General features: G+C 38.2%; 1 protein-coding gene across 2 annotated transcripts in view; it reads right to left on the reverse strand.

Moving 5' to 3' along the window:
* RORB (RAR related orphan receptor B) overlaps positions 1 to 13,905 on the reverse strand; it is a 120,622-nt gene that overhangs the window by 12,042 nt on the left and 94,675 nt on the right. For both annotated transcript variants that reach the window (XM_066181311.1, XM_066181310.1), the window contains exon 4: positions 11,406 to 11,807. In XM_066181311.1, the coding sequence (XP_066037408.1) occupies positions 11,406 to 11,807 (402 nt within the window). The remainder of the gene's footprint in view (positions 1 to 11,405; positions 11,808 to 13,905) is intronic.

The raw sequence follows: 13,905 nt of genomic DNA on the forward strand, positions 1-13,905 counted from the left end.
ATGAATTTCTGTGACACTCAGCAGCTCTGAAATATGTTGACCACCAAGTTCAACAGATTAATTCTTTAACTAGAACTAGAAAGAAATGGACAATCGGGAAAGCAAGAGAACACCTACACACAATAGGAGGAGAGATACTGCCTTGATGCAGGGGCCTAAAGCCTGTGGAGGTACCCTGAAGGGGTCATAATCTAATAGCTATGTTCCTCCTCTTCCCCAGGCTAGAGGAGTCCACTAGAATTACTTCACATATCAAGTCTTGACTTTGAGCTGATTTTGTTTTCAAAAATCTTGGGCCATAGATTTCAAGGGTCCCCTATCACTGGGCAACTGCATGTACACAACTAGAAAGTTTGGACAGACTCCAAGGACTACAAAAGACAACTCTGTTCTTGAGACTTCAGTGTGAATTTCATTTCTACTTGAAATATTGTCAGCTCCCATTTTGTGTAAGTTACAGTAGGTTTGTTATGTGAAAAGAAAACAAAAGAGATGATTCTGGCCATTTGGGTGCGAGAATCAAAGTCCACAACATAAGGACCAACTGCTCCCACTATTGAGTGAAAATTAGTAACTCTAATGGAAAGAATTCCTGAGCCTGGATGACAGTACACCGCCAGCCTGCAGGATTTGTAAAGCTTATCTAACTGCCACAGTATGTAAACACAAATGTAGATTAGATTGCTTTACTCCTCCCCTTTAGCCTCCATCCTGAGTTTATTACATTAGGGCTAAATCTCCTATCTTGATCACTTTATTCATGAAAATCACAGCATATCCTGGCAGATTGACTATGTCTGGGAAACATGGTCCACAGAAAATAATGTTCCCAGTATCCAAACTCTGATATACACTGTGATGTAGAAGCAATTGTGTTAGGCAGCTTGATTCTAAATTTGGGGTTTTCTTGGTATTGGTATATTGAAATTTTTCTTGAAAATCAGACACTTTTTCTACAAATGCTCTGTTTCATTAAAAAAAAAATAAAAATCTAGAAAGAAGTCCTTGCTTCCAGAGAAATAAACCAGAAACACCATACTCATTCAAGGAAACTGTCAATGAGTGTAACCAATGGTTTCAAAAACCAGAAATACTCAAACAAAATACATCATGTACATCAAAATACATCACTTGCATTTCATTACTGTTCTGCATGTCTCTGACTGGCTTTCTATAACAGCCCACTGTCCTAGCTCTAGAGACTCAACTGTTGTTAGAGGACAAGTAAATCCAGATGGTGTTTGTTGGTGTGGCTAGAGAGCAGAAACGTGAGAGGTCAGGCTTGTCCCCACTCCCCACAGCACAGGGTGTGCTGCCCTTCCTGTAGCAGGGCCTGGTGAGGTCTTGAGAGGTGCCAGACCAATGGGTAGATAATCTAATCATAATTTCCAATGCAGCAGTATGTAGGATGTACATCTCCTACTGTACATTCAATGCAGCAGTTGAATGTACAGTAGGAGATGTCCAGAAGAAGCGGAAAAACATACATCAGGAAGCTGAAGAGGACCATGAGAAATCAATGCTGTTTTCAGGAAAAGAAATAGTTTTCAAATTTGTCCTGGTCTACCTAAAACAAAAGACAACTCAGTGGGACTACAGCTCACCACTTCCAGAATGACCCTTTGTGTTTCCAGTTTTGTTTGCTCTGGCAGGCTCTTCTCCTCCCTCCCCCCCCCCCCCCCCCCCTTCTCTTTTTCCTACTGTACTTTCTTATTTTAAATTTCAAGAGTCACCTCACAAAAGGCACTCTCCAAAGACTACAATTGCTCAAATTGCTTTATTGCATCAGTGGAGTAGGAATTGCTTAAATACAAGTACATACAGAAAACCGAACATTGCAACCTAGACAGCAATCAAAATCAACATACCACAGACCCACAGCGGTCTACCATCAGCTGATAAATCAGTCCTGCCTTTTTCAGGCACTTCCTTGCAATATTCAGAGATCTCCAACTACAATAGTGAGGAAAAACTCCAACTTGAGGTCAAGTACAATGCTGGTGGGGATGAATGTAATCCACAGAATGCACACAAAATTCAGCAGCTGCGAATTTGGCCTGCTGAGTGGGAATTATCCACAGCAGCATTTGTTTCCTACAGGCATCTTAGTTATTTCATTCATCTCTTTTTTCTCAAGAGAAACTCCAGTTTTTCTCAGCATTCCCCTCTTTTGCACAGGGAACTGAAAAACTTTGAAGTGTGCTTCCTAAAACACTGATAATCTTCTTCAATTAAAATGAGTAATGAATCTTTAATTTGCCACTTACCCTTAGGATCCATTTGGGCAGCTACGAGCTTATCTCAGCTTACTTCCTAAGATGAGCTCTTGCAGGGATCCACTTTGAATTAATGCTGCAGTAACATCACAGCTTTGGCTGGCTGCTGTAAGCATGCATAACAAAACTCCAGCCAGGCATTCTAAATAAAATCTCTGTTCTAGGACCTAAAAGCTTGGCAAGATACTATTGGATCAACACATTTTTGTATGCTAATTCAAGCGTATTATGACAACAGATTGAAAATTTTTGAAAAACGATTCATTGAATTCATTGAATTGAGATTATTCTTAAATTCTTTGACAATTGTAGAGACAGTGACACAGCTAATAAAGTAAAAATACTTTTGGTTGCCGTAAAACATGAATAATAGGTCTCAAATTTTTTTACACGAACTGGACGAAAAGTCTGATTTTTTTTTTTTTTCTGGAAACAGGAACATTTTTTTTCTGAAAGTGGTTGCAAAATGCTCATTCTATTTTTCATCTGTCTGTGGCATTCTCAATGCCATAATGCAAAAAGTATTTCCCTTTAAAACACAGGCTAGTTTCATAACCTGTATTTATTTAATATATTTGTAACACTACAATACTAGTATACTAAAATACGAATATACTTTGTAACACTGCCAATGTGTGGCCTAGGAAGATAGTATGAAACACTAATATGAGACTAGAAGTGCTGGAATTTCGTTCAGGAATAACCTTCCCTTAAGTTACTGTGTAGTTAACATCACTAACAGAGTGCACAAAGAGTAAACGTTACATGTGTGAATCCTCTATTTCCCCTCTCTCCTTCAAAATAAATCAGTGCTTCATTTGCCTTTCTAAAAAACGCTAATGAATTAATAGAAACAACAATACAATGGAATGAAGCCCTTTTTTTATGGAACCTAGAGGACGGATCCAGAACTGTTAGATCCTAGAGGATTTTTATAACTGCTTAATGGTCTCTACTTAGTAATACTTCTCTTGGGACTCAACCAATTTAGCAAAAATTAGAAATCATTTAACTGGCAGCAAAAGCACTAACCAAGGAAATAACTGGAGTTAAAATGGGCTCTAAAGACACCATATAACTACCACAAATTTATTGAGATGAGCTGTTTCTCAGCTTCTTCCAGCATAGGCTGCATAAATAGACCTTTATATTAAAATGAGATTGTTCTGAAACAAGAAAGTGGTATAATTTTTCACAATTAAGCATACATTACCTGAAGTAGATATTGTTCTCTATTAAACTGAGAAATATATATGGAATAATTAGAATATTACTGGTTTAAAACCATGTCTGTGAGGGTTTGCCCTGTCATAGCCTGCAAAAAGCTGGCAGAGGTTAACACATCTTTTAGCATTTGTGTCACTGCCACAGTCTTCAAATAAGCCTTCTATAAAGATTTTAAGCAATCTATCTACAGAAACATATTAAAAAGTAGCGACAAAATATTCTACAGTGGTTCTATTTTCCTGCAGTGTGGCAAATGAGTTGGATGAAAGCGATATTAATGTTTAATGTCAGAAAGTAGAATAAATTGGTTATCATAAACAATGACAGAATCTTCGCTGATCAAAAGAAAAGCCATCCGTGCAAGTCAAAAAGGAACATAAGACAGGGCTCCATGCCTTAAATCCTGAATAAACTATTCCCATTTACATGTGACTTTCATTCCAAGATTACTGCACTATAAAATCTGCATTCTTATGATCAGTTTCAGCATTTGTCTGTGAGCCCTATGTCTTGTCACACTGCATTTTTCCACTATGCACATCTATGTTCCTCTCTCATGCATTTCACTTGAATTCTCTCTCATATATTTCACTCTTGTATAAAGAAATTGTTGCTGTTCTGTGAAATAAAATATGCAAAGCTGAATGGACTGATGAAAGACATCATTACCTATGAAGCTGGAAACAGCATCACAAAATGCAAATCAAGCAGAATTACCTTATTATCAGGAATAAAGTAGAAACTAGTGAAATGCATGAAGTGAGTGAAGAAAGTATACAGTGTGAAAAACTGGACTGTAGCCTTGGAAAGGCAAACTTAGGATGATGCATGTGTGCTGGGAAAGGAAAAAAATTCTAACTCCAAACTTCAGATGCCTTCCTTGTGCCTTAGGATTAAGGAATGATCAACCAGTGCCATCCAGGATGACAAAGAAATATAAAAGGGATTCCAGGTTAAGCTCTCACAAAGTACAGTTACCTTGTAAATGTTGGGGCTGACAGCCCAGAATCAGCAGACAAAAACACTGATGGGAAAATTGACACTAAGTCCAGAAGTATTACACAGATGAGGATGAAAGCAACAAGTAATCACTAATTCAAACCATAGCAATTTTGGCAGATAACATGCCACTCCCATATACTACTAGAGACTCCTAAAGCATCACTGCCTTGACCTCTCGATTCTCATCTGCAGTTTGCCTCATTGTGGGTAGTGTGTGAGTCACAACCCTGGAAGATAACATACTTCCTTCACACATCCCAGGCCCTCTATGCTCTGGCACCTGCTCCAGTCTTCTTTTTTTAGGCATTACTTGCAGAAAGCAAAATTTCTTCTGCTATTGATGGGGCATATGACAGGGAACCAGCCAAAAGTCTATTCTTACAACTGGCAGCAACATCATGCCTCAGTACTTACCACACCATTGGATTTACATTGATTTTTATGTGTGATTTGTAACCTGACAATATTCACAGCACAGTGTTACTCCAGAAAAGATTGCCATGATATATGGTAATATATGGGATATATGATATGGTATTTTACATATTTTGACTGCTACAAATGGTTGATTTCTAACTGCTTTCTTTGGACTCTCATTTGAATGAACGCATTTTGCAAAGTTTGGTCATGGAACCAAACATTCTCATCTTTGGAGAAAAGGAGTAATTTTATATACTTCAAAGGATTAGAAATTTGATCTCTTTAAAGAACTATTACGATGCTTTAAAAATGTAGCATATAGATAAGGCTGTTTTTAATACCATTCTACACATATTTTTAGCTCATTTGTAAAACAAGATGAAGTTGTCATGTGAACTGAAATGAGAACAGAATTGAAATACAAATGTATTCTCACTGTCGCCTTCAAACAGGTAACGATGGTAAGACAGTGCTCTGACAGCGCGTGTGTAAAATGCACGTTGCATATTTTAAATGCTCACTAGGTGGCAACCTTGCTTCTCTTAAATACAGGGTGTAGACAGCAGCCCTGTAAAATTTTGACTGTCATGTTGCTAGAAGGAACATTAAACCATCGCCTAGAAAAAGAAACGGAAGAACAATACACAGGACTACAAAAACATAATTTCTGTTTCACTGCGAGGTGGGTGGTGGCTTTGTAAAGAAAACGTAAACATAGATGTTATTGTCACCTTAGGTATGGGCTTTGATTAGTGAGCTCACTTCATTTTGAATCTGGTTTGGAGAGTCCCTTTACAGAGCATCTAATTGACCAACACATGTTCAGTAAGCTGTCTGTTAACACTTCATCTGGCACAGGGAACAAACCCTGGAGATAAAGAGAAGGGTGTTAAGGAATGAGAAATACTTATCACACTGGAGAAGGGCTTTTGCAAAGAGAAGTGCTTATCACATAGAGAAATGCTTTCAAAACCAAAGTACAGTGGATTTTTTAAGATACCAGTCTGATGCTGATATATATACATATATTGCATAACCAACATTAAGTCTTATGGGCATCAAGACTTAATGCAGACATAGAGGAATAAGCTAAATTCTTCTAAAGTTAATGAGAAGATTTCTGCTGAAAGGAGAAAGGGACTGGCTTTCAAATAGATCTTCAGCATGTTTACAGGTGAAGACCTCCCTTGAAGGAGAGAGACTGAAATAACTCCTGCTTATTGTACAATATTGCAGCAATGGGAATTAAATAACTTCGCAGAATATAAAGTTGTTCGCTGTGGTCCTGAGATGAATGTAGGAATCCAGCTAAATTATGACTAAATTACAAATGCACAGAATGTAATTTGTGGTCACCAACAGGACCTTTCTTTAACACACCTATCCTGGGTAAGTTAAAAAAAAAAAAAATTAAGGCTTTCTTTTACTATTATTTTTCAGTCTATGTGTCTCGGTCAAAAGAGCTGTGCCTTACAATACAAGGCAGGTGATACCTCCTCCAATCCACATTAGGTATCTGTCCTAAGGAGTTACTGCCCATTCTAAGATATGCATAGCAGGACAGGCTTAGAAGGACAGGGAAAAGGGAAGATCAAACCTAAGCTCACCAACCTTACTTTAATTTTGGTAGAAATGTAAGCTCTCCAAGCCACTGGATACCTTAATACCAATGGCTGATGTTGAAGAAATGTCATGTAAATATATGTAAACAATACTTTCATCTGTAATTATAGGAGCTGGGCCATGTGATGTCCTGTACACTCTAGAGGTGTCTTACTGACTACCTACACATACACAGCTACAGGGCACCCTTTGGTTGATGACTTGCAGTGAATGCTCAACTGATCTGTTTTCTCCATAACAGTGTTGGCTAATAATTTTACCTTGTCTTAAGAAATCACAGTCTGGCAAACTCAACTGCAGTTAAGGCAGGGACGCCTTTCTATTAATTTTTACAGACTAAGATTGGAAGTACATATTTAGCAAGGAAAATGCAATGTTCAGCTCAGTGGCAGATAATATTATGCACACATATTTAAACAAGATAGTAGGTTAATTTCACCAAGTCTAAAAATAAGCTTTTAATGCCTCCTAATTTAAAACCATGCTTGAGAGCAAGCACTGAGATCAAGAGCTGGAGGTCCCTTTTCACTTCCAGCTGACCTCTGTGATTTGCTGTGTGAGGAGAAAGCCATTATGCAAATGACCAAATTCTTGCTTTTGACATGGCAAGCAGGTTTCACCCTATGGTTTGAGCTCCCACTTCATCATTTCTGCCTTCCCAGATGTGTAGATAGCACAGTGGAGAAACAGGATTATGCCATAAAGTCCCTGGCAGTATGAGTCCTTGGGATATGGGTGTCTCCCATGCTGGCAGCATCACTGGCTGATGGAACACACCTGAATCATGCCACCCCTGGATGGCAGGACAGCCAGTGACAGAGCCTGCCTAACTCATCTGGCCACTGCACCTCACCTATTTTTTGTTCTGCCCACCCAAATCCATATCAAGGGTCCAAGAAGTTGTTTTGACTTAAGGACAAAAATACATTCCTTTAAAGAAAAGGGGTACTGACTGGAAACGCACTTGATGCTAAGTTGAGGTTCTGTATGTGTATTTATGAGCTTTGGAGTGTTGTCTATGCTTTGAGGGTTTTTTTATAACAGGAAGTGGAATATTGATGAGGGCTATGCCTAATGGGGAGCTACCTGATTTTGTACAACTTCTCCCAGGACATCATAAGCTCTGACAGTTACATGAGAAATTTGTGACTATATCTGAAAATTCTTGTTTGTTGTACTTAACCCTCTCTTCCATAGGAGGCATTGTCTCTCCTGCTTCTCAGAGAGATCAGATAATGTGCTGTTGTATCTTGGTCTACTTAACTCAATGTAGAAATATAATAATACTAAGTATGTGCATCAGAGCCCTATGTCAGCATGTCTTTCTCCTACCCCTATTTGCCAGCACAGTATATAGATACCGGTAAACATGCCATACAAGGTAAGCTGTATTTTCCTTGCTGTTCCATTCTAATACTACATGTCAAAACAGTTGCTGTGTAAAAAAAATTTGCATTTCAAAACTGTTAAAAAAATTTTGCATTTCCACTACAAAGTCTTCTGTAGATGAACGTATGCTTGTGAAAAAGAACATTTTCACATTCAAATTAAAGCACAGAACTGTTAAAGATCAAAGTAGCTCTAACCATTTAGATTACTTTTTGGTGGAACTAGAAAATTAACACGTGAAGAAGAGCATGTAAATGATGTGTAAATTATGTCATAGAGTATCTTAGAAAACATTATTTTTATAACTGAATCAAACTGACAGGGAAAGGAAGACTTATTACTTGAATTTTACAGAGAATTTACACTGTTAGATAGCAAGCCAAATGTAAATACTAAAGTAATATATGCAATTGCAGCAAGTATTTTAGTCAGGTGCAGCAGGGACCATTATTACGACTTGTTTTACAATCATTTAACATTTTCATATTAATCTGAAAGAGAAGGTTTTCATAGCATGCTAATTAAGTTAAGAGACAATTCTAAACTGAAAGAAGTCACAAAGCATCAATGAAGACTGAGACATAATGTGACAGGATTGAAAAGACTAGAAAAAAAAGGAAGCGAAAATGAGATTCAAACTTGGAAATGTACAGTCAACTATATCTTAATAAAAAATGCCCTACCCAGGAGAGAAGTGAGTTTGAAACAAGCAAACCATTAACACCAAAGGAATAAATGAATTAGATTTTGGTTGACATGTAATGCAGAAACAGCATAGACTACTTTTATTCTGAGTGTTGTGAAGAAGCCTGCTCCTTGGAGAGCTAACAGCAACTTCTAGGAACTCAAGGATGAAAGAAGTTCCCACACATTCGTTCATGAGGAAAAAACACAGGATGGTTGGACTCAAGATCAGGCAACTGGCAGTTGAGGTTGTGCTTATATATTCATTTGAAAAATGTAAGGGCCAGAAGAAAGCCAAGACCGGAAAATTCTATCTGGTAGAAAATTATCAGTGCAGAAAAGAACTGTCATGATCTGGGATACTTAGTAGTTCACTAGATCACTACACATGTTGATATAAAGAAAATGCTGCCAGCCACAAGGATCAATGCAGCATAGCTTTTCTACTCCTATATATTCTGTATGATTTCATATAACAGTTAAAAGTGGTAATGTCTATTTAGCATAAGTTGAGTTTTTTCCCAAATGTCACTGGAGTGAGATGCAATTCTGCAATGAAATTTATGCACACTATAATATGAAATCAGTACATCCCAGGACTGCAAGACTGCAGCTCTACAGATGGTCCAACGATACACTGCAGCATTAAGAGGCATTTTCTACTTCTTTTTGAACACTGAAAATATCATTTGCCTGTGCACAAATCCAAATATTTTATGGTGCATCTCTTCCAGTTGTGTCAGCTGATTTGTTCATACTATATTACTTCTCACTGTGACCCTTACCCCTCTGCTGTAGGTGCCACAAATGATAGATGGCAGTACTTGTGTAAAATTGAAGGCATTTAGGAGCCCTAGTTTCAATTTCAAAATGAAGAGAAGTAAATCCCAGAGCCTCTGAATTTTGCTGTCAGCTCAGAGACAGGCCACTTGCTAGGTAGTGCTCCCTCTGCTCTGGATTTTTTCCTGCTTTGTGTGCTTCAGAAGAGGATAAAAAAACTTGGAAATGTGGGGTGAATTTAGGGCTGGATGGTTTAGAGCTAGGAGAGAAAAAAAATGGGGGAAAAACTAAGAATGAGGCATTACTCCTAAGTGAACCTGCAAGAGATAAAACTTAAATTGATTTAAGTTAGAAAGACGAAACTTTGAAGTCAAAAGGTCCCATTGACTTCAGGGGGATTCTATGACCACTAAGGATATAGTCCCATAGCCACATTCTGTCTTTGCACTCATTTCTGTAACTGAGCACAAACCCAAATTCATGGACTATCAGAACTCCTGCATTTCTGGACCTCTTTTGAGTCTCTCTAGAAACACTTTCCTTTGGTACTGGGTCTGCAGGGAAACAGATTTTAAGGATTGTTTAAATTGTCTCTCAGCTGGTTTGCGGTAGTGTGATCCACTGCTACAGGACCGACGTATGCACAAGCCACATGTGAGCAACACTCATATGGCCATGAGAGCCGAGAGGGAAGTTGGAGCAAATGTTCATCTCTAATCCTACACTATGGGTGTATAGTTTTACTGGGTAGTGGCCTAGGCCAAATGTGATAATAAAACATGCCTTAATAAACAGAGTGACAAAAAGTTTAACTTTCTCCTGGACAATTTGCAACTAAAACAGACAATGTGTTATAGGGCCCCCTACACATGAGCATGCAAGGACAGAAAACGTGCTGTACATTTTAGCTGCAACTTCAGTTTTTAGCAGACAGTAACTACTATATATCCCACTACTGCAATCAATATTGAGTGGAGGCCATATCTCCAGGGTCCTCAGCAGGTCTGAGCAAACCATACACACTTACAGATCTCAGTGTACATCCATGTGCATGAGACAACAAAGTTAGTCCAGAACTAAAGAGGTTTTTTCATGATTTGAAATGAATTTGTTAGGAGTGCTCTCGAAGATTACTTTTTTCTCTTCTTCTTTCTTTTTAATTAAATTCCATTAACAAAGTGTTACTCTTTGATTGAGTTCTCAACCACAATTGATTCAGCACATTTCACTTCTTCAGGTACCTAATTAGGATGCCAATCTTTGTTCATGTTATTTCTTTGTAACAGAAGTAGTACTTCCAGTGGCTTTAGTGAAATACAACTAGAAGCATCAGATGAACAGAAATCCTCCTTAGACAAAAACCACCTTTAGTCATTGCGTTTCCAACAGTCTCACCTCACAGAGAGGTCTCTGTCACTTGTCAAAGACAAAAGCAAGGGACAGGGTCTCCAAGTACTTCAGGCAGAGAGGCAGGGATATCTACAAAAATACATTCAGATTTTGTGTACTTTATGAATTTGGTGAGCTTGCTCTGGCACTGACATCTGTGCAGCCAAAGTATGAACTAGTACTTTTCCACAGTAAGTACGTTAGAATTAGCTGCTATGGGGATTCTGGGTGTTGACAAGAATATGGATGGTTGGCTGAAGAGATCATTTAACCCTGCCAGTAATGAGCTCATTTGAAACAAGCCCCTTCCTAATTATCACTTGGTTATGATTGATTCATCACCTGCTTTGATGCTCCTATTTAATAAACAGAAATGGACTGCTGGGTTTAAGAACTGCATAATTTTTAGTAAAAACAGAGCTGCCTTAATTTGATGTCAATTAGTTCCAGACTAATTTTCTTTCCTTTACTCTCTGTATGTGAGCACACACACATGTGAATGTAAAACTATTGTGTACCTGTGTATGGAATGCCTGCATGATATTTTAATGAAGACCGTCCTGGAGCTTAGCTTACATACACACATTGCACTACAGGAATAAGAATTTTCCTTACCTATTTCACTCACAGATATCCCTGGAGCTAACTGCCCGTTGTTGAAAGAGCTATAGGTAAACAAGTTTGGTACAGAGGTGAGGTCATAGATAGGTTCCTGCTTTATCTGTTTGATTCCAGTCATGTCTAACCCCGACTGGTCTGGGGAGGGCTGGGCAGAATCCACGTTGTAATAGCCCTCAGACTTTGGCAGGTCGATGATGTGCCCGTTCGAGTAGGTGCTGCCAGTTTCGTTATTCAGATTGTTCAAGCCATTGCTGATGCTGCTGCTGTAAACCCTGGCGAGGGCTTCTGCCTCACCACTCTGCTGCTGCCGCTGCTCCTGCAGTCGCTGCTGATGCTTCTGCACTTCAGCATACAAGCTATCCCTCTGCTTCTTGGACATTCTTCCAAATTTCACAGCTGAAAAGCAAAGCACAATGCAAACATTGCTGCCTTTAAACTTTTCTGGACTCCCCTCAACTCCACCACTCTTTTGATATTAACTTACACAAGGTTAATTTTTCCTGTGGAAACATCTTTTTCCACGGAAAACAGAAAGGACACAAAGCTTTACATCACATACACCTCATAAAAAAAGAGATATTGTGTACTTGAATTTACCAGGTGACAATGACTCCTATCTGACAGGAGGGCCTCAGTCAAGCAATTCACTTGCCACTTGGAATATTAAAAAGACCATGCATCCTTTTATATATCTGTGTTCACTGAACAACATCCCAGAGCTGTATGAAATGTACAGTCTGTAAATTCATATCCATTTACTAACTTTACACAAACCTTTACACAGTACATTAACAAGATCAGTATTCTGGGTGAAAACAAGCCCCAGAGCCTTATTATCACATCCTTTAAATGAGGCGTTATCTTCCTACTTAAAAAATGATCTTACAGGTTAGAACCTAGAGGAAAATAACAGATTTGAAGGTAAACAGCACAAATTAATGTCACCTTTCCCACTGGGCAAGGTCTTAGGGATTTATGCAATCTCCATTTTAATAATCTCCATGCAAAATCCATGCACTCCTTATGAGAAAGGGAGGAAAATATAAGAAGGCAAACTATTTCCCCCGGAAACAGGGTTCGTTATACTGAGATTGATATTTTTAAAGGTGACAGGCTGATTGCTGTGGAACTAGGAGGAGTAAATTCACAGCCTGTATATACAGTAGATCACAGCTGATTAGCACTCCCCACCCCCATTTCTGTATAATTCTGATCTTCTACTGTGCTAGATCTTGAGATCTTAGAGCAGAAGTTGTTGATTGTGCTCTAAAACCAATGAGAGATACATTTAGCAGAATTAATCAGAACAAGTAAGGGAACATAGCTCCAGAAATACAGACTTCTATGGATCAAGAGGTGTATTTTCTATACTGTGTATTTCCAGTCCATCTGAAATTTTGATCAATTCAAAATCATATTTATTAGCACAGGACTCCTCTTTAGCCCTTGAGAACAGTTTTAACCTATATGTGGATAAATGTGTAATTCTTCCTCAGGAAAAAGAACAGAAAAAATAGAGCATGATATGAAAATACAGTGCCAGAACAACAAAGTGACAGCTGCTTTGATTTATTTTCACTTTTTTTTTTTTTTTTTTTTTTTTTTTTTTTTTTTTTAACACCATGCAGGTTTTTTTCTTATTGCTAACCTCAGTTTAGTTGCAGCCCTGCACTCAGGCTACAAGTTACCTCACACAAACTCAGCCTGCCCCTGGCATCAGTGCAAGGTATGCTGAATACCCTTATGAACAACATACAATGACTGCATTTTAAATAATTTTGAATAATGCAACTGTGTATTTCTTTCAAATGTAGGGCCTCAGTAATAAAATAAAATATCCACTCTTTATCCTTATTATATATTCATTAATTGGACTCTTCAGCTGCTGTCAATTAGTATCCTGTCTCTGCATGATAAAAATGAATTTATTACATGGCTGAGAGGTAAAAATCAAATTAAAGTTTTCTGTCAAAAAATTCACACAGCCAATTTCAAATTTGCAAGAGCTCTTAATATTCTTAATCCTAAACAATCATAAAGACCCTTACATAAGCTATGAGAGAACAAAGTGATGCTGCTGGAAGAATCACTCATTTTGTGTCTGCAGTGGTTCTAAATAACTGGTTGAGAAGGTAGCACTGTCAGCACATTAGAATGCCCCTGTGATACCTTAAATCATTGGAAGATATGACTTTCAGGAGGAAAGCATGTGCTGTTAAATTGCTTAAGTGTTACTTCTTTAATCATCATGGAGAGTTAGGAGCTAAGGTGTCAAGTAAACTGTATGCTAGGACCAAAAAGAATTCATGGATTAAAGGCCAGATTGCAAGGCCCCTCCCAGACTGGTGAGACTGGTAAACAAATAATTTCTGTGAGACCTAAGACATACTGAGGTAGAAGAAGACTTATTATGGTCCAAATTTTAAACAAGTTTATAGTCTGTGGACCATCTAAATAAAGAGCTTTTTAAGTAACTTCTCCATCAATAACTTAA

The sequence above is a fragment of the Chamaea fasciata genome, unplaced genomic scaffold (assembly GCF_029207755.1).
Source record: "Chamaea fasciata isolate MVZ Bird 193981 ecotype frontalis unplaced genomic scaffold, bChaFas1.0.hap1 SCAF_4, whole genome shotgun sequence".
Classification (NCBI taxonomy): Eukaryota; Metazoa; Chordata; class Aves; order Passeriformes; family Sylviidae; genus Chamaea; species Chamaea fasciata.